Source organism: Rhinoraja longicauda, chromosome 4 (genome assembly GCF_053455715.1).
Source record: "Rhinoraja longicauda isolate Sanriku21f chromosome 4, sRhiLon1.1, whole genome shotgun sequence".
Classification (NCBI taxonomy): Eukaryota; Metazoa; Chordata; class Chondrichthyes; order Rajiformes; family Arhynchobatidae; genus Rhinoraja; species Rhinoraja longicauda.
The window spans coordinates 93,007,623-93,027,313 of NC_135956.1; the positions used below are offsets into that span (position 1 = coordinate 93,007,623).

General features: G+C 58.2%; 2 protein-coding genes across 4 annotated transcripts in view; both read left to right on the forward strand.

The window, feature by feature from the left end:
* The window catches only part of LOC144593044 (1-phosphatidylinositol 4,5-bisphosphate phosphodiesterase gamma-1-like), an 89,196-nt gene extending 87,923 nt beyond the window's left edge, over window positions 1-1,273 (forward strand). The window contains 1 exon segment of the mRNA XM_078398458.1: window positions 615-1,273. Within this exon segment, the coding sequence (XP_078254584.1) occupies window positions 615-1,273 (659 nt within the window).
* Window positions 1,274-5,062: 3,789 nt separating this feature from the next.
* Window positions 5,063-19,691, forward strand: part of LOC144592988 (PHD finger protein 20-like protein 1) — an 84,305-nt gene continuing 69,676 nt past the window's right edge. For all 3 annotated transcript variants that reach the window (XM_078398398.1, XM_078398400.1, XM_078398399.1), the window contains exons 1-2: window positions 5,063-5,097; window positions 15,529-15,618. The gene's annotated coding sequence lies outside the window, so the exon portion shown is untranslated. The remainder of the gene's footprint in view (window positions 5,098-15,528; window positions 15,619-19,691) is intronic.

Sequence of the window (19,691 nt, forward strand, 5' to 3'; positions counted from 1 at the left end):
AGGGCCGGTCAGGTTTGGTGAGGGCCGGGCAGGTGTGGTGAGGGCCGGGCAGGTGTGGTGAGGGCCGGGCAGGTGTGGTGAGGGCCGGGGGCCCGCAGGTGAGGGCCGGTCAGGTGTGGTGAGGGCCGGTCAGGTTTGGTGAGGGCCGGGACCCGCAGGTGTGGGCCGGTCAGGTGTGGTGAGGGCCGGGACCCGCAGGTGTGGGCCGGTCAGGTTTGGTGAGGGCCGGGACCCGCAGGTGTGGGCCGGTCAGGTGTGGTGAGGGCCGGTCAGGTGTGGTGAGGGCCGGGCAGGTGTGGTGAGGGCCGGGACCCGCAGGTGTGGGCCGGTCAGGTGTGGTGAGGGCCGGGCAGGTGTGGTGAGGGCCGGGCAGGTGTGGTGAGGGCCGGGGCCCGCAGGTGCATCACGCAGGTGGGGCACGCGCCAGGTGCGACGATGCTGGTGCGTGGATGCTGGTGCGTGGATGCTGGTGCGTGGATGCTGGTGCGTGGATGCTGGTGCGTGGATGCTGGTGCGTGGATGCTGGTGCGTGGGACGCTGGTGCGTGGTGACGTATAGGGTCTGCGCCTCCTGCCGTTGGGTGTTACGCGCTGACGTCACGGGCAGTGCCTCAGCCGTACGTGCTGACGTTATACTGCGCGGCGGGCGACGTCGCGGGCAGTGCGTGCTGCGCGGTGACGTCGCGGGGCCGGTGCGTGGTGATGTTAGGGACTACGCGCTGATGTCGCGAGCAGTGCGTGCTGACGACCGGCTGCGCGGTGACGTCGCGGTGCCGGTGCGTGCTGACATTCGGAATTACGCGCTGACGTTGCGGGCAGTGCGTGCCGACGTCGTGCTGCGCGGTGACGTCGCGGGGCTGGTGCGTGCTGACGTTCGGAATTACGCGCTGACGTTGCGGGCAGTGCGTGCCGACGTCGTGCTGCGCGGTGACGTCGCGGGGCTGGTGCGTGCTGACGTTCGGAATTACGTGCTGACGTTGCGGGCAGTGCGTGCCGACGTCGTGCTGCGCGGTGACGTCGAGGGGCCTGCGCGGGAGGCGGTGGCGGGCAGACGGGCGGGCGGGCGACGCCGGGACACGGACACGGAGCCGGACAGCACAGGGCCGGAGCGGAGCGGAGCGGAGCCGGACAGGGCCGGACAGGGCCAGAGCAGGGCCGGACAGGGCCAGAGCAGGGCCGGACAGGGCCAGAGCAGGGCCGGACAGGGCCAGAGCAGGGCCGGACAGGGCCAGAGCAGGGCCGGACAGGGCCGCGGGGAGAGGAGCCGGGGCTGAGCGGGAGCGGCGCGGGCCGAGGGCCGTGGATGGGCAGCGGGGCGGCTCCCACCTCCGGCAGCGCAGGTGGACGGCGGCGAGCCGGGGGGCCGGGGGGGCGAGCAGTAGGTGAGTGCGGCCGGGGGTACAGGGGCCGGGGGGCGTGTGTACGGGGAGGGTGGGCCCGGGGGTAGAGGGGCCGGGGGGTACAGGGGCCGGGGGGGTAGAGGGGCCGGGGGTAGAGGGGCCGGGGGGGTAGAGGGGCCGGGGGGCGTGTGTACGGGGAGGGTGGGCCCGGGGGTAGAGGGGCCGGGGGGGCGTGTGTACGGGGAGGGTGGGCCCGGGGGTAGAGGGGCCGGGGGTAGAGGGGCCGGGGGGCGTGTGTACGGGGAGGGTGGGCCCGGGGGTAGAGGGGCCGGGGGGCGTGTGTACGGGGAGGGTGGGCCCGGGGGTACAGGGGCCGGGGGGCGTGTGTACGGGGAGGGTGGGCCCGGGGGTACAGGGGCCGGGGGTAGAGGGGCCGGGGGTAGAGGGGCCGGGGGGGTAGAGGGGCCGGGGGTAGAGGGGCCGGGGGTAGAGGGGCCGGGGGGGTAGAGGGGCCGGGGGTAGAGGGGCCGGGGGTAGAGGGGCCGGGGGGGTAGAGGGGCCGGGGGTAGAGGGGCCGGGGGGGTAGAGGGGCCGGGGGTAGAGGGGCCGGGGGTAGAGGGGCCGGGGGGGTACAGGGGCCGGGGGTAGAGGGGCCGGGGGGCGTGTGTACGGGGAGGGTGGGCCCGGGGGTACAGGGGCCGGGGGGGTAGAGGGGCCGGGGGTAGAGGGGCCGGGGGGGTAGAGGGGCCGGGGGGCGTGTGTACGGGGAGGGTGGGCCCGGGGGTACAGGGGCCGGGGGGGGTAGAGGGGCCGGGGGTAGAGGGGCCGGGGGGGTAGAGGGGCCGGGGGGGTAGAGGGGCCGGGGGGGTAGAGGGGCCGGGGGGGTAGAGGGGCCGGGGGGGTAGAGGGGCCGGGGGGGTAGAGGGGCCGGGGGGGTAGAGGGGCCGGGGGGGTAGAGGGGCCGGGGGGGTAGAGGGGCCGGGGGGGTAGAGGGGCCGGGGGGGTACAGGGGCCGGGGGGGTAGAGGGGCCGGGGGGGTAGAGGGGCCGGGGGGGTACAGGGGCCGGGGGGGTAGAGGGGCCGGGGGGTAGAGGGGCCGGGGGGGTAGAGGGGCCGGGGGGGTACAGGGGCCGGGGGTAGAGGGGCCGGGGGGCGTGTGTACGGGGAGGGTGGGCCCGGGGGTACAGGGGCCGGGGGGGTAGAGGGGCCGGGGGTAGAGGGGCCGGGGGGGTACAGGGGCCGGGGGTAGAGGGGCCGGGGGGGTAGAGGGGCCGGGGGTAGAGGGGCCGGGGGGGTAGAGGGGCCGGGGGGGTAGAGGGGCCGGGGGGGTACAGGGGCCGGGGGTAGAGGGGCCGGGGGTAGAGGGGCCGGGGGTAGAGGGGCCGGGGGGGTAGAGGGGCCGGGGGGGGTACAGGGGCCGGGGGGTAGAGGGGCCGGGGGTAGAGGGGCCGGGGGGGTAGAGGGGCCGGGGGGGTACAGGGGCCGGGGGGTAGAGGGGCCGGGGGGCGTGTGTACGGGGAGGGTGGGCCCGGGGGTACAGGGGCCGGGGGGGTAGAGGGGCCGGGGGTAGAGGGGCCGGGGGGGTACAGGGGCCGGGGGTAGAGGGGCCGGGGGGGTAGAGGGGCCGGGGGTAGAGGGGCCGGGGGGGTAGAGGGGCCGGGGGTAGAGGGGCCGGGGGGGTACAGGGGCCGGGGGTAGAGGGGCCGGGGGGGTACAGGGGCCGGGGGTAGAGGGGCCGGGGGGTAGAGGGGCCGGGGGGGTAGAGGGGCCGGGGGTAGAGGGGCCGGGGGTAGAGGGGCCGGGGGTAGAGGGGCCGGGGGGGTAGAGGGGCCGGGGGGGTAGAGGGGCCGGGGGTAGAGGGGCCGGGGGTAGAGGGGCCGGGGGTAGAGGGGCCGGGGGTAGAGGGGCCGGGGGGGTAGAGGGGCCGGGGGGGTAGAGGGGCCGGGGGTAGAGGGGCCGGGGGTAGAGGGGCCGGGGGTAGAGGGGCCGGGGGGGTAGAGGGGCCGGGGGTAGAGGGGCCGGGGGTAGAGGGGCCGGGGGGGTACAGGGGCCGGGGGGGTACAGGGGCCGGGGGTAGAGGGGCCGGGGGTAGAGGGGCCGGGGGGGTAGAGGGGCCGGGGGGGTAGAGGGGCCGGGGGTAGAGGGGCCGGGGGTAGAGGGGCCGGGGGGGTAGAGGGGCCGGGGGGGTAGAGGGGCCGGGGGGGTAGAGGGGCCGGGGGGGTAGAGGGGCCGGGGGGGTAGAGGGGCCGGGGGTAGAGGGGCCGGGGGGTAGAGGGGCCGGGGGGGTAGAGGGGCCGGGGGTAGAGGGGCCGGGGGGGTAGAGGGGCCGGGGGGGTAGAGGGGCCGGGGGGTAGAGGGGCCGGGGGGGTAGAGGGGCCGGGGGGGTAGAGGGGCCGGGGGGTAGAGGGGCCGGGGGTAGAGGGGCCGGGGGGGTAGAGGGGCCGGGGGGGTAGAGGGGCCGGGGGGGTAGAGGGGCCGGGGGGGTAGAGGGGCCGGGGGGGTAGAGGGGCCGGGGGGGTAGAGGGGCCGGGGGGGTAGAGGGGCCGGGGGGGTAGAGGGGCCGGGGGGGTAGAGGGGCCGGGGGTAGAGGGGCCGGGGGGGTAGAGGGGCCGGGGGGGTAGAGGGGCCGGGGGGGGTAGAGGGGCCGGGGGGGTTAGAGGGGCCGGGGGGGTAGAGGGGCCGGGGGGGTAGAGGGGCCGGGGGGGTAGAGGGGCCGGGGGGGTAGAGGGGCCGGGGGGGGTAGAGGGGCCGGGGGGGGTAGAGGGGCCGGGGGGAGAGGGGCCGGGGGGAGAGGGGCCGGGGGTAGAGGGGCCGGGGGGAGAGGGGCCGGGGGGCGTGTGTACGGGGAGGGTGGGCCCGGGGGTACAGGGGCCGGGGGTAGAGGGGCCGGGGGTAGAGGGGCCGGGGGGTAGAGGGGCCGGGGGGAGAGGGGCCGGGGGTAGAGGGGCCGGGGGTAGAGGGGCCGGGGGTAGAGGGGCCGGGGGTAGAGGGGCCGGGGGGAGAGGGGCCGGGGGTAGAGGGGCCGGGGGTAGAGGGGCCGGGGGGGAGAGGGGCCGGGGGGAGAGGGGCCGGGGGGCGAGCAGTAGGTGAGTGCGGCCGGGGGGAGAGGGGCCGGGGGGAGAGGGGCCGGGGGGTTAGAGGGGCCGGGGGGCGAGCAGTAGGTGAGTGCGGCCGGGGGGAGAGGGGCCGGGGGTAGAGGGGCCGGGGGTAGAGGAGCCGGGGGGGTAGAGGGGCCGGGGGGGTAGAGGGGCCGGGGGGAGAGGGGCCGGGGGTAGAGGGGCCGGGGGTAGAGGGGCCGGGGGGGTAGAGGGGCCGGGGGGAGAGGGGCCGGGGGGAGAGGGGCCGGGGGGCGAGCAGTAGGTGAGTGCGGCCGGGGGGAGAGGGGCCGGGGGGAGAGGGGCCGGGGGGTAGAGGGGCCGGGGGGTAGAGGGGCCGGGGGGAGAGGGGCCGGGGGGCGAGCAGTAGGTGAGTGGGGCCGGGGGTAGAGGGGCCGGGGGGGTAGAGGGGCCGAGGGGTAGAGGGGCCGGGGGGGTAGAGGGGCCGGGGGGGTAGAGGGGCCGGGGGGGTAGAGGGGCCGGGGGGGTAGAGGGGCCGAGGGGTAGAGGGGCCGGGGGGGTAGAGGGGCCGGGGGGGTAGAGGGGCCGGGGGGGGGTAGAGGGGCCGAGGGGTAGAGGGGCCGGGGGGGTAGAGGGGCCGGGGGTAGAGGGGCCGGGGGGGTAGAGGGGCCGGGGGGAGAGGGGCCGGGGGGCGAGCAGTAGGTGAGTGCGGCCGGGGGTAGAGGGGCCGGGGTAGAGGGGCCGGGGGGGTAGAGGGGCCGGGGGTAGAGGGGCCGGGGGGGTAGAGGGGCCGGGGGGAGAGGGGCCGGGGGGCGTGTGTACGGGGACGGTGGGCCCGGGGGGAGAGGGGTCGGGGGGAGAGGGGCCGGGGAGCGTGTGTACGGGGAGGGAGGGGTCGTGGGGGAGAGGGGCCGGGGAGCCCGGGGGTAGAGGGGCCGGGGGTAGAGGGCCCGGGGGTAGAGGGGCCGGGGGGCCCGGGGGTAGAGGGGCCGGGGGGACAGGGCCCGGGGGTAGAGGGGCCCGGGGATAGGCTTGTACTCGCTGGAATTTAGAAGACTGAGGGGGGATCTTATTGAAACATATAAAATTCTTAAGTGGTTGGAGAGGCTAGATGCGGGAAGATTGTTCCCGATGTTGGGGGAGTTCAGAACAAGGGGTCACAGCTTAAGGATAAGGGGGAAGCCTTTTAGGACCGAGATGAGGAAAAAATTCTTCACACAGAGAGTGGTGAATCTGTGGAATTCTCTGCCACAGAAGGTAGTTGAGGCCAGTTAATTGGCTATATTTAAGAGGGAGTTAGATGTGGCCCTTGTGGCTAAAGGGATCAGGGGGTATGGAGAGAAGGCAGGTACAGGATACTGAGCTGGATGATCAGCCATGATCATATTGAATGGCGGTGCAGGCTCGAAGGGCCGAATGGCCTACTCCTGCACCTATTTTGTATGTTTCTAGAGGGGCCCGGGGGGCTGTGGTGGGGGCCGGAGCGGAGCGGGGCCGGGAGAGCCGGGGGCCCCGGGGGGGGGGGGGGAGCAGTGGGTGAGTGCGGCCGGGACCCGGCTCTGTGGGGGACAGGGCGGGGAGAGTGGCCCTGGGGGGGGGGGGAAGGGGGCGGTACGAGGGGCCAGGGGTGGGTGGGTGTGTTGGGGGGGGGGGGGGGGTAGAGGCAGGGGGAGGCTGGGGCCCGGAGTGAGGGCACTATGTGTGTGTGTGGGGGGGGTGGGGTGGGGGTAGAGGCTGGGGGGAGGGTGGGGCCCGGGGGAGCTGGTGAGGCCGGGGACTGTGGTGGGGGACAGGGCGGAAAGCGGGTTGTATGGGGGCTCCGGTGTGGGGTGGTGAGGGGGAGGGCGGTGGCCCGGTGCGGGCCCGCCACTGTGTGGGGCTGGGGGTGGGGGGAGAGTGGGCTGAGACCCTGGGTGAGGTTGACTCTGTGTGGGGAGGGGCTGGGGGCAGGGGGCAGGACCGGTGTGGGGTGGTGAGGGGAGGGAAGCTGCCCGGTGCGGGCCCGCCACTGTGTGGGGCCGGGGGGGAGGGGGGGGGAGTAGTGGGCTGGGGCTCTGGGTGAGGTTGACTCTGTGTGGGGAGGGGCTGGGGGCAGGGTGGGCACCGGTGTGGGGGTGGAGAGGGGTGGTCCTCTGTGAGGGTTGGTGTTGCGGGGAGAGAGGGGCCCATGCCCTGTGGGGCATGGGGCCGCGGTGACCCCGGCTGCCTTGATCTCCGGCCCGGGTCTCCCTTTCTCCCCGTGTGGCCGTGGCCCCCTCCCTTCCCCGGGCAGGCGCGGTCTTCTCCGGACCAGGACAGGAGCTCCACTGATCCCGGCATCCTGGTCAGCACCGGCACCATGGGCCGAAGGGACTGGCCCAGCTCCAACACCAGGGGACTCACTGATACCCCGCTGAGAATGAATTATATACTTGCATTATATGTCCATAAGTGATAGGAGGAGTATCGGGCCATTCGGCCCATCGAGTCTACTCTACCATTCAATCACAGCTGATCTCTCCCTTCTAACCCCATTCTCCTGCCTTCTTGAGGCCAGTTCATTGGCTATATTTAAGAGGAAGTTAGATGTGGCCCTTATGGCTAAAGGGATCAGGGGGTATGGAGAGAAGGCAGGTACAGGTTACTGAGTTGGATGATCAGCCATGATCACAATGAATGGCGGTGCAGGCTCGAAGGGCCGAATGGCCTACTCCTGCACCTATTTTCTATGTTTCTCCCCATAACCCCTGACACCCACACTAATCAAGAATCTATCTATCTCTGCTATAAACATATCCACTGCTGCTGCTTAATGAAGGAGCATCCTATCTGTAGATTTGTTTTGCCTAAAAGTGAACCCAATGTAAAGGAAAAAGTAATCATTTAGAAGTGAACCTGCCACTGTATTGTTTGGCCTGTGCGAAATGCCAGGTATTTGAACTAGTCAGAGTGGTTTTTGTTATGTTGACAGAGAAGTCCCTGGGGGTGTTTGGCATGATGCGAAGCCTGGTGGTTTATTGCAAGATAGGTAAAGCAGATACACGTTCACCTGTGTAACTGCTGGCTTGTTGGCACCTGTCACTCAAAATGAAGGCAGAACAAGGGCTTAGTCGACAATGCGTTGTGAAGTTTGTTTTATTTATAGATTCAGTTATTCATCGTGGAGACAAGTTGGGCCGAAGGGCCTGTTTCCACGCTGTGCCACTCTGTGAGACAGATCTTTGGCTAAAGTCCATACCAACAAAGATATCTGTCTGCATGTCCCATTTACCTGTGTTTGGCCCATATCTCTAAATCTAAAAATCTAAAATCTCTCTCCACCCTTTCCATCCATGTACCAGTTCAAATGTCTTTAAAATATCATGGTTGTCTCTACTTCTCCCACCACTTCTGGTAACTCTACCCTAGTACCCACCACACAAATCTTATGGTCACGATCCAAACAATAGACAATAGGTGCAGGAGGAGGCCATTCGGCCCAGCGAGCCAGCACCATCATTCAATGTGATCATGGCTGATCATTCTCAATCAGTACCCCGTTCCTGCCTTCTCCCCATACCCCCTGACTCCGCTATCATTAAGAGCTCTATCTAGTTCTCTCTTGAATGCATTCAGAGACTTGGCCTCCACTGCCTTCTGAGGCAGTGAATTCCACAGATTGATGTTCCTTTTGGAAGGAGATGAGGAGGAATTTCTTTAGTCAGAGAGTGGTGAATCTCTGGAATTCATCGCCACAGAAGGCTGTGGAGGTCAAGTGGGAGCACACCTGGACACCTGGAGGAATCCCACACAGTCACAGAGAATGTGCAAACTCCACACAGCATTACCCGTGGTCAGGATTGAACCTGGGTCTCTGATGCTGTGTGTGAGGCAGCAACTCTACCAGTTGAGCCACTGTGCCCTCCACCACAATGACCCCCCCGGATCACTTTTAAATCATTCCGTCCCATCTTAAACTCACGCCCTCTAGTTTTAGAGTCCCCGACCCTGAGAAGAAGACTGACTGTCCCATCTATGGTCCTCAAAATGCTCTCAACCTCTACAACGTCACCCCTCGGTGTCCTTGCAAGTAACACAGTCAAATCCTCTCCAATCTCCTTATAATTCAACCACTCCAGTCACAGCAAGATCCTGGTGAATTTGTGATGTATCTGTACAAGATATGCAAGTTTCCATACCCATCTACAGACCTATGATGTGATCATAGTCATTCATCATGTTTAACATTGGACATTGGAGAGTGCTTTGTGTATTGCCAGCCCATGCTTAGAGAGGGTGAGGGTACAGCAGGCTGGGCTGGCCTGGTCACACTTGGCTCCAATTGTGGAGTGAACAAAATAAATATGGATGTCCGTGTTGCCTAGGGTTGCCAACTGTCCCATATTAGCCGGGACATCCTGTATTGTGGGCTAAATTAGTTTGTTCCGTATTAGTAGGGTTGCCAACTTCCTCACTCCCAAATAAGGGACAAAGGGTGACATCATCGCCCCGTGCGCCCCACGTGACCTCACCCAGCCAGCAGCCACGTGCTCCGGCTCCACCACTGGCGGCCGCCCGGGCCGGGAGCCGGTGCATTGGGAGTGAGGAAGTTGGCAACCCTCGTGTTGCCTCTTCAACAGATACAAAGCACCTCGCCTGAGACCAGAGTTGGCAATTTGCATACCAGAGCATTGTGTGACTCATTTTGGTGATGCAGACGGGGAAAATTGCCATGTTATTAATTGGACGAATATCTTGTATGACAATAGGTGCAGGAGGAGGCCATTCGGCCCTTCGAGCCATCACCGCCATTCAATGTGATCATGGCTGATCATTCTCAATCAGTACCCCGTTCCTGCCCTCTCCCCATGCCCCCTGACTCCGCTATCCTTAAGAGCTCTAGCTAGCTCTCTCTTGAATGCTTTCAGAGAATTGGCCTCCACTGCCTTCTGAGGCAGAGAATTCCACAGATTCACAACTCTCTGACTGAAAAAGTTTTTCCTCATCTCAGAAGGACCTCTGTGCTCCTATACTCAACTCCTCTTGTTATGAAGGCCAACATTCCATTGGCTTTCTTCACTGCCTGCTGTACCTGCATGCTTCCTTTCAGTGACTGATGCACTAGGACACCCAGATCTCGTTGTACGTCCCCTTTTCCTAACTTGATACCAGATAACTTGATTTCCTAACAGATAATACTCTGCCTTCCTATTCTTGCCACCAAAGTGGATAACCTCACACTTATCCACATTAAACTGCATCTGCCATGCATCCTCCCACTCACACAACCTGTCCAAGTCACCCTGCAACCTCATAGCATCTTCCTTACAGTTCACACTACCACCCAGCTTTGTATCATCTGCAGATTTGCTAATGGTACTTTTAATCCCTTCATGAGTCCATGTACAGTAGTTATTGTTAGGCCCATTAGCGTTGGTAGTTTCAGAAGGCAGCTCAATATCTTTATTTGAGTAATTAGTGACTGTAAACCTTGCTATAGATATTAGTTTTATAGTTATTGGTCTTTGGGCGAGGAGCAATTAGGCTTGTATACACTGGAATTTAGAAGGATGAGGGGGGATCTTATTGAAACATATAAGATAATTAGGGGATTGGACACATTAGAGGCAGGAAACATGTTCCCAATGTTGGGGGAGTCCAGAACAAGGGGCCACAGTTTAAGAATAAGGGGTAGGCCATTTAGAACGGAGATGAGGAAGAACTTTTTCAGTCAGAGAGTGGTGAAGGTGTGGAATTCTCTGCCTCAGAAGGCAGTGGAGGCCAGTTCGTTGGATGCTTTCAAGAGAGAGTTGGATAGAGCTCTTAAGGATAGCGGAGTGAGGGGGTATGGGGAGAAGGCAGGAACGGGGTACTGATTGAGAGTGATCAGCCATGATCGCATTGAATGGCGGTGCTGGCTCGAAGGGCTGAATGGCCTACTCCTGCACCTATTGTCTATAACCAGCATCTGCAGACCCTTCCTACACATCTCTGGAGAACATGTATAGGTGATGTTCTGATACTCCAAAGACGTACAGGTATGTAGGTTAATTGGCTGGGTAAATGTGAAAATTGTCCCTAGTGGGTGTAGGATAGTGTTAATGTGCGGGGATCACTGGGCGGCACGGACTTGGTGGGCCGAAAAGGCCTGTTTCCGGCTGGATATGTATGATATGATATGATATGATATGTTTCTTTAGACCCTTCTTTATTTCCCTGCACAATCAGACCTCACCTGTACCCATTTACAGAATCACACCATAATTATTTTTAAACACCTTCAACAAATCACTTTTGAACCCAAATCAGTGCCGTCATCTACCACGGTGTTTAGATTTACCACCGGGCAACATCGCTGAGAATTAATGTACTCTCTTGCCCAAATATTCTTCCAAATCAGAATGCAGGACTCCAACCATCACCTATTTTGTACAGATATACATTGCGTTTCAATTTTTATACAGTATTTTTACCCTAATGTTTAGAGATACAGCACGGAAACAGGCCCTCTTGGTCCACCGGGTCCGCGCCACCCAGCGATCCCCGCACACTAACACTATCCTACACCCACTCGGGACAATTTTTACATTTACCAAGCCAATTAACCTACAAACCTGCACGTCTTTGGAGTAGCTTTATTTTCCTATGAATATATCCAGAGAAGATGTTGTTCTTAACTTTGTGAACTTGCGCTAGCCTTTCACATCATTAGGTCAATAGACAATAGGTGCAGGAGTAGGCCATTCAGCCCTTCGAGCCAGCACCGCCATTCAATGCGATCATGGCTGATCACTCTCAATCAGTACCCCGTTCCTGCCTTCTCCCCATACCCCCTCACTCCGCTATCCTTAAGAGCTCTATCCAGCTCGCCCACTCACACAACCTGTCCAAGTCACCCTGCAGCCTATTGCATCTTCCTCACAATTCACACTACCCCCCAACTTAGTATCATCTGCAAATTTGCTAATGGTACTTTTAATCCCTTCATCTAAGTCATTAATGTATATCGTAAATAGCTGGGGTTCCAGCACCGAACCTTGCGGTACCCCACTGGTCACTGCCTGCCATTCCGAAAGGGACCCATTTATCCCCACTCTTTGTTTTCTGTCTGTCAACCAATTTTCTATCCATGTCAGTACCCTACCCCCAATACCATGTGCTCTAATTTTGCCCACTAATCTCCTATGTGGGACCTTGTCGAAGGCTTTCTGAAAGTCGAGGTACACCACATCCACTGACTCTCCCCTGTCAATTTTCCTAGTTACATCCTCAAAAAATTCCAGTAGATTTGTCAAGCATGATTTCCCCTTCGTAAATCCATGCTGACTCGGAATGATCCTGTTACTGCTATCCAAATGCTCAGCAATTTCGTCTTTTATAATTGACTCCAGCATCTTCCCCACCACTGATGTCAGACTAACTGGTCTATAATTACCCGTTTTCGCTCTCCCCATTTCTTAAAAAGTGGGATAACATTTGCTATCCTCCAATCCACAGGAACTGATCCTGAATCTATAGAACATTGAAAAATGATCTCCAATGCTTCCACTATTTCTAGAGCCACCTCCTTAAGTACCCTGGGATGCAGCCCATCAGGCCCTGGGGATTTATCAGCCTTCAGTCCCATCAGTCTACCCAAAACCATTTCCTGCCTAATGTGGATTTCCTTCAGTTCCTCCATCACCCAAGGTTCTCCGGCCCCTAGAACATTTGGGAGATTGTGTGTATCTTCCTCAGTAAAGACAGATCCAAAGTAACGGTTTAACCCGTCTGCCATTTCTTTGTTCCCCATAATAAATTCCCCTGCTTCTGTCTTCAAGGGACCCACATTTTTTTCCTCTTCACGTACCTAAAAAAACTTTTGCTATCCTCCTTTATATTATTGGCTAGTTTACCCTCGTACCTCATCTTTTCTCCCCGTATTGCCTTTTTAGTTAACTTTTGTTGCTCTTTAAAAGAGCCCCAATCCTCTGTCTTCCCACTCTTCTTTGTGATGTTATACTTCCTCTCCTTAATTTTTATGCTGTCCTTGACTTCCCTTGTCAGCCACAGGTGTCTCTTACTCCCCTTAGAGTCTATCCGCCTCTTTGGGATAAATTGATCCTGCAACCTCTGCATTATTCCCAGGAATACCTGCCATTGCTGTTCTACCGTCTTCCCTGCTAGGGCCTCCTTCCAGTCAATTTTGGCCAGTTCCTGCCTCATGCCTCTGTAATCCCCTTTGCTATACTGTAATACTGACATGTAGCCATGTCTCAGTGATCCCTACAACATCATACTTGCCCATGACTAACTGTGCCTCAAGCTCATCCACTTTATTTTTTATACTACGCGCATTTAAGTACAACACTTTAACTTCTGTATTTACCTCCCCTCTCACATCGGTCACAAATGGCCCTGCCCTTAATCTCTTTTCCCCTCTAGAACTTCTGTTCCCATTCTTCCGAGAGTCTTCTGCAATATCTCCTGTATTTCCTTTAACCTCATCTTCATATTCACAATTTGTTACCCCCTCCCCCCCACTACTTAGTTTAAAGCCACAGGTGTCACACTAGCAAACCTGCCTGCCAGTTATGCACTGACGATAGCATAAAAAGCTGGAGTAACTCAGCGGGTCAGGCAGCATCTCTGGAGAACATGGATAGGTAACGTTTCACAGAGTGCTGGAGTAACTCAGCGGGTCAGGCAGCATCTGTGGAGAACATGGATAGGTGACGTTTCACAGAGTGCTGGAGTAACTCAGCGGGTCAGGCAGCATCTGTGGAGAGAAGGAATGGGTGAGGTTTCGGATGGAGACCCTCCTTTGGAGATACTGCCTGACCCACTGAGTTACGGCAACACTGTCTTTTTGCCAGCAGTACAACGTCGAGTTGTTTGCCATACGTGCCGTGCCGCCTAGTTTCAGATTGCCTCGTGAAATGGAAGTTCTAGAACTGCTGATGTTTAGATTTATATTATTGCACGTGGTATTGTGAAAAGCTTTGTTTTGCATGCTATCCAATCAGATAATACAATTCATAAATACAAGCAGGTCTGGATCAAGTACAATAGATCACATGGGAGGGTGCAGAGAGCAGAATATAGTTCCCAGCAATGTATCACACAGTGGCAACAAGGCTCTGAGACCAAGTGCACAATGGGTAGAGGTGAATCGGACAGTACCCCAGCTTATGGAAGGGCCGTTCACAAGCCTGATCACAGAGGGGAAGAAGCTGTTCCTGAGTCTGGTGGTGCGCGCTTTCAAGCTTCTGGACCTTTTGCCAGACAGGAGCGGGTAGAAAAAGGAATGACCAGGGTGGGTCAAGTCTTTGATTATGTTGGCTGCTTTCCTGAGACAGTGTGAGGTGCAGATGGAGTCAGTGGTGGGGAGTGTGGTGTGTGTGATGGACTGGGCTCCATCTACAATGGTGGGGAGTGTGGTGTGTGTGGGGGACTGGGCCGTCTGCGATGGTGGGGAGTGTGGTGTGTGTGGGGGACTGGGCTACATCTACAATGGTGCGGAGTGTGGTGGACCCGGCTACATCTACAGTGGTGGGGAGTGTGGGGGACTGGGCCGTCTCTGCGATGGTGGGGAGTGTGGTGTGTGTGGGGGACTGGGCTACATCTACAATGGTGGGGAGTGTGGTGTGTGTGGGGGACTGGGCCGTCTGCGATGGTGGGGAGTGTGGTGTGGGGGGGACTGGGCTACATCTACAATGGTGGGGAGTGTGGTGGACCTGGCTACATCTACAGTGGTGGGGAGTGTGGTGTGTGTGGGGGACTGGGCTACATCTACAATGGTGGGGAGTGTGGTGTGTGTGGGGGACTGGGCCGTCTGCGATGGTGGGGAGTGTGGTGTGGGGGGGACTGGGCTACATCTACAATGGTGGGGAGTGTGGTGGACCTGGCTACATCTACAGTGGTGGGGAGTGTGGTGTGTGGGGGGGACTGGGCCGTCTCTGCGATGGTGGGGAGTGTGGTGTGTGGGGGGGACTGGGCCGTCTCTGCGATGGTGGGGAGTGTGGTGTGTGGGGGGGACTGGGCCGTCTCTGCGATGGTGGGGAGTGTGGTGTGGGGGGGACTAGGTCGTCTCTGCGATGGTGGGGAGTGTGGTGTGTGGGGGACTGGGCCGTCTCTGCGATGGTGGGGAGTGTGGTGTATGGGGGGGACTCGGCCGTCTCTGCGATGGTGTGGTGTGTGGGGGGGGCTGGGCCGTCTCTGCGATGGTGTGGTGTGTGGGGGGGACTGGGCTCCATCTACAATGGTGGGGAGTGTGGTGTGTGTGGGGGACTGGGCCGTCTCTGCGATGGTGGGGAGTGTGGTGTGTGGGGGGGACTGGGCCGTCTCTGCGATGGTGGGGAGTGTGGGGGGGACTGGGCTCCATCTACAATGGTGGGGTGTGTGGGGGACTGGGCCGCCTCTGCGATGGTGGGGAGTGTGGTGTGTGGGGGGGACTGGGCCGTCTCTGCGATGGTGGGGAGTGTGGGGGGGACTGGGCTCCATCTAGAATGGTGGGGAGTGTGGTGTGTGGGGGACTGGGCCGTCTCTGCGATGGTGGGGAGTGTGGTGTGGGGGGGACTGGGCCGTCTCTGCGATGGTGGGGAGTGTGGTGTGTGGGGGGGACTGGGCTCCATCTACAATGGTGGGGAGTGTGGTGTGGGGGGGACTGGGCCGTCTCTGCGATGGTGGGGAGTGTGGTGTGTGGGGGGGACTGGGCCGTCTCTGCGATGGTGGGGAGTGTGGTGTGTGGGGGGGACTGGGCCGTCTCTGCGATGGTGGGGAGTGTGGTGTGTGGGGGGGACTGGGCCGTCTCTGCGATGGTGGGGAGTGTGGTGTGTGGGGGGGACTGGGCCGTCTCTGCGATGGTGGGGAGTGTGGTGTGTGGGGGACTGGGCCGTCTCTGCGATGGTGGGGAGTGTGGTGTGTGGGGGGGACTGGGCCGTCTCTGCGATGGTGGGGAGTGTGGTGTGTGGGGGGGACTGGGCTACTGGATTTCCTCACCCCTTATCCCATTCAGTGAGATGGTGAAATGAGGAGTGAATGTTTTAGTTCAGTTGATGGGAAAAATATTAAATAAATGAATGTGAATGGAAAGTCCAAATGTCTGTAATTTCTTTGTTACTTCCTGACTAGGTTTTAGTAATTGTGGAATTCTGACTTTGGAGATCGTTAATTTGTAAAACGTGATGTTTGCAGGGATGTCTTTGTACGTGACCTTTACTTGCTGCAGGACTGATGCATGATGAGGAAAATAATGGTGAATAGGAAATGAAGATAGAGGGACTGGTGAGTATGGCGGCTGCTGTCCAGTGCTAAGATGCATGCGTGTGTGGCCCTGCCATCTATGGATAGCAGGACATTGAGTCCATTCTCCTGACTGGCCAGTACATGCAGTTGATCAATTTCACCTTTTGTCACACAATTCCTACTCTAATAACCTACTCTACTCTAACCCCCTTACCCTGAACACAGGATCCCCCCAGGGTTGCGTCCTTAGCCCCCTACTGTACTCCCTGTACACACATGACTGTGTGGCCAGGTTCAGCTCAAACTCCATCATCAAGTTTGCTGATGACACTGTGGTGGTGGGCCGGATCTCCAACAACGATGAGAAGGCCTACCGGGAGGAGATGGCTGATCTGGCACTCTGGTGTCGGGACAATAGCCTCCTCTTGAATGTCACAAAAACTAAGGAGCTGATTGTGGACTTTAGAAGGGTTCAACATCCAAGGACGTACACGCCACTGGAGATAAATGGGTCTACTGTGGATAGGGTGAGCTGCTTTAAATACCTGGGAGTCCACATCACAGAGGATCTGACATGGACAACACACATTGCCGCACTGGTGAGTAAGGCAAGGCAGCGCCTTTACCACCTCAGACAGTTGAGGAAATGTAGAGTCTCTCTGAGGATCCTTCATTGCTTCTACTCTGGGGCTGTAGAAAGCATCCTGTCTGGCAACATCACAATCTGGTTTGGGAACAGCTCTGCCCAGGACAGGAAGGCTCTGCAGAGAGTAGTGCGTTCGGTTGAACGCACCATGGGAACTACACTCGCCCCCCTGCAGGACCTATACATCAGGAGGTGCAGATCCAGCAACATTATGGGGGACCCCTACCACCCCAGCAACGGACTGTTCCAGCTGCTACGGTCAGGCAAACGCCTCCGCTGTCACGCTGTGAAAACGGAGAGGATGAGACGGAGTTTCTTCCCACAGGCCATCAGGACTGTTAACTCTCATATCACCAGGGACTCATTTAATTTACTGTATTAATTTATTTTTTGTGTTAATATTTTTTTTCTCTATCCTGTTTTGTAGTTGAGCACAATCCGCAGGCGTGGCCACTTTCATTTCACTGCACATCTTGTAGATGTATGTCACAAATAAACTTGACTTGACGACTTGACTAATACTCTTTGATTCTGGCTAAATCCTGTACACATAGACACACAAATACTGGACAGGCAGCATCTCTGGAGAGAAGGAATGGGTGATGAATCTGCACTAGTTTACACATTCTGTTGTGCTGCTGCAAGTAAGAATGTTATTGTTTTATCTGGGACACATGACAATATAACTCAAGATAGATATGTAGGTATGTAGGTTAATTGGCTGGGTAAATGTAAAAATTGTCCCTAGTGGGTGTAGGATAGTGTTAATGTACAGGGATCACTGGGCGGCACGGACTTGGAGGGCCGAAAAGGCCTGTTTCCGGCTGTATATATATGATATGATATGATATACAAAAAGCTGGAGCAACTCAGTGGGACAGGCAGCATTTCTGGAGAGAAGGAATGGGTAACGTTTCGGGTCAAGACCCTTTAAAACTTGGCAATAAGACATTCTTGGCTCTCTCTCTCTCTCTCTACTCTTGACAGAAATGGCCCTTCTGTGCTGCCCCACTTTCAGTTTCAGTTTAGTTTATTGCCACGTGTCACCAAGGTACAGTGAAAAGCTTTTGTTGCGTGCTATCCAGTCAGCAGAAAGACAATACATGATTTCAATCGAGCCGTCCACAGCCTATAGATACAGGATAAGGGAATAGCGTTTAGTGCATTTCAAGATCAAGATGAATGTGTTGTCTCATGTACCAGTTAAGGTGCAGTCAAATTTGAGTTCCCGCTTGTGGCAGTCAGGCCGGTGTGGGCAGTGCCAACGTGGCTAGAAGTTGCATTTTGTTTCTGCTGCCCACTCCCCTCCCCACCTGTTTATTCTCACCCTGATGGCAGCTTTTATAGTGCTGGTGCTCTTTACAGAGTTGTTTCACTACCCACGGTCAAGACAGGAATGACATGGCATTTCAATAAAGGCAGCAGTTGTCAGGAAATAGACAGCGTTTCAATGAATGAACAAGGGTGAAAAAACCCCTAAATACTTTTGCTGCTAGCCTGGGGTTTTACCAGTTTCACATTTTTTAACCCGTGTCATCTAATTGGGTAGGAAGGAACTTCAGATGCTGGTTTACACCGAAGATAGACACAAAATGCTGGAGTAACTCGGAGGGACAGGCAGCATCTCTGGAGAAAAGGAATAGTTGACGTTTTGGGTTGAGACCCTTCATCAGACGCTGGGTACAAGCACTACACAACTACTTTAGTGCATCACAAACATGAACTCGACTTTCCTGGGATCAAAACAAAGCGCTGGACCAACTCAGCGGCCAGGCTGCGTCTGAGGAGAGAATGGACAGGTGGCCTTCAGGCCCAGCCGAAATCCCCTCATGCTGCATGACCTGCCGTCTTCCTCCAGCACTTTAATGTTTTGATCAAGATCCCACCATCTGCAGTTTCCTGTGTCACCAGTTTCTTGATACATCTTTAGTGCGGGTGTCAGGGGTTATGGGGAAAAGGCAGGAGAATGGGGTTAGTAGGGAGAGATAGATCAGCCATGATTGAATGGCAGAGTAGACTTGATGGGCCGAATGGCCTAATTCTACTCCTATCACGTCTGACCTTCTGAACTTCTTTCTGAAAATGCACTTGTGTTGTACACTGGCAATGTACCACTGATACCAGAGTCACCAAGTGCTTATTTAATCAAATAACAACTGGACAAATTGCTGTGGCATTTAGCAGGTTTCTATTCAGTCCAGAAGCTCTGTGCTCAGTAGTATGTGTACTTACTGTGTATGCACTCAATCCTGTCGGCTGCAATTTCTCTATATGGTTTTCATCTTGTTTTATCAGTCCTGCTATCCAACTTTCAGGTTTTTGTTTTATCTTCCTTGGCCATCTTGTGCTCAGTCTCCCCCCCCCCCCCCCCCCCAACAACCCTAACCCAGCCTTTAACCCACATATTCCAGTGCTGTTCCCACTCTGGTCCTTTCCCCTTCCATTTCCCACCCCCACTCTGACATCATTTTTGGCATCTTGGTCCCTTTCAGAATGGCAGGCAGTGACTAGTGGGGTACCGCAAGGCTCGGTGCTGGGACCGCAGCTATTTACAATATAGATTAATGACTTGGATGAAGGGATTAAAAGTAACATTAGCAAATTTGCAGATGACACAAAGCTGGGTGGTAGTGTGAACTGTGAGGAAGATGCTATGAGGATGCAGGGTGACTTGTACAGGTTGTGTGAGTGGGCAGATGCAGTTTAATGTGGATAAGTGTGAGGTTATCCACTTTGGTGGTAAGAATAGGAAGGTAGAGTATAATCTGAATGGTGTCAAGTTAGGAAAAGGGGAAGTACAAAGAGATCTGGGTGCCCTTGTTCATCAGTCACTGAAAGTAAGCATGCAGGTACAGCAGGCAGTGAAGAAAGCCAATGGCATGTCGGCCTTCATAACAAGAGGAGTTGAGTATAGGAGCAAAGAGGTCCTTTTGCAGTTGTACAGGGCCCTAGTGAGACCACACCTGGAGTACTGTGTGCAGTTTTGGACTCCAAATTTGAGGAAGGATATTCTTGCTATTGAGGGCGTGCAGCGTAGGTTTACTAGGTTAATTCCCGGAATGGCGGGACTGTCGTATGTTGAAAGACTGGAGCGACTAGGCTTGTATACTCTGGAATTTAGAAGGATGAGAGGGGATCTTATTGAAACGTAATATTAAGGGGTTGGACACGTTAGAGGCGGGAAACATGTTCCCAATGTTGAGGGAGTCCTGAACCAGGGGCTTCAAGAATAATTCTCTGGATGCTTTCAAGAGAGAGCTAGATAGAGCTCTTAAAGATAGCAGAGTCAAGGGATATGGGGAGAAGGCAGGAACGGGGTACTGATTGAGAATGATCAGCCATGATCACGGTGAATGGCGGTGCTGGCTCAAAGGGCGAATGACCTCCTCCTGCACCTATTGTCTATTGTCATGCCCGTGTGCCGATACTCTACACAACCGGGATCCCTTATCAATCATCCTGGGGG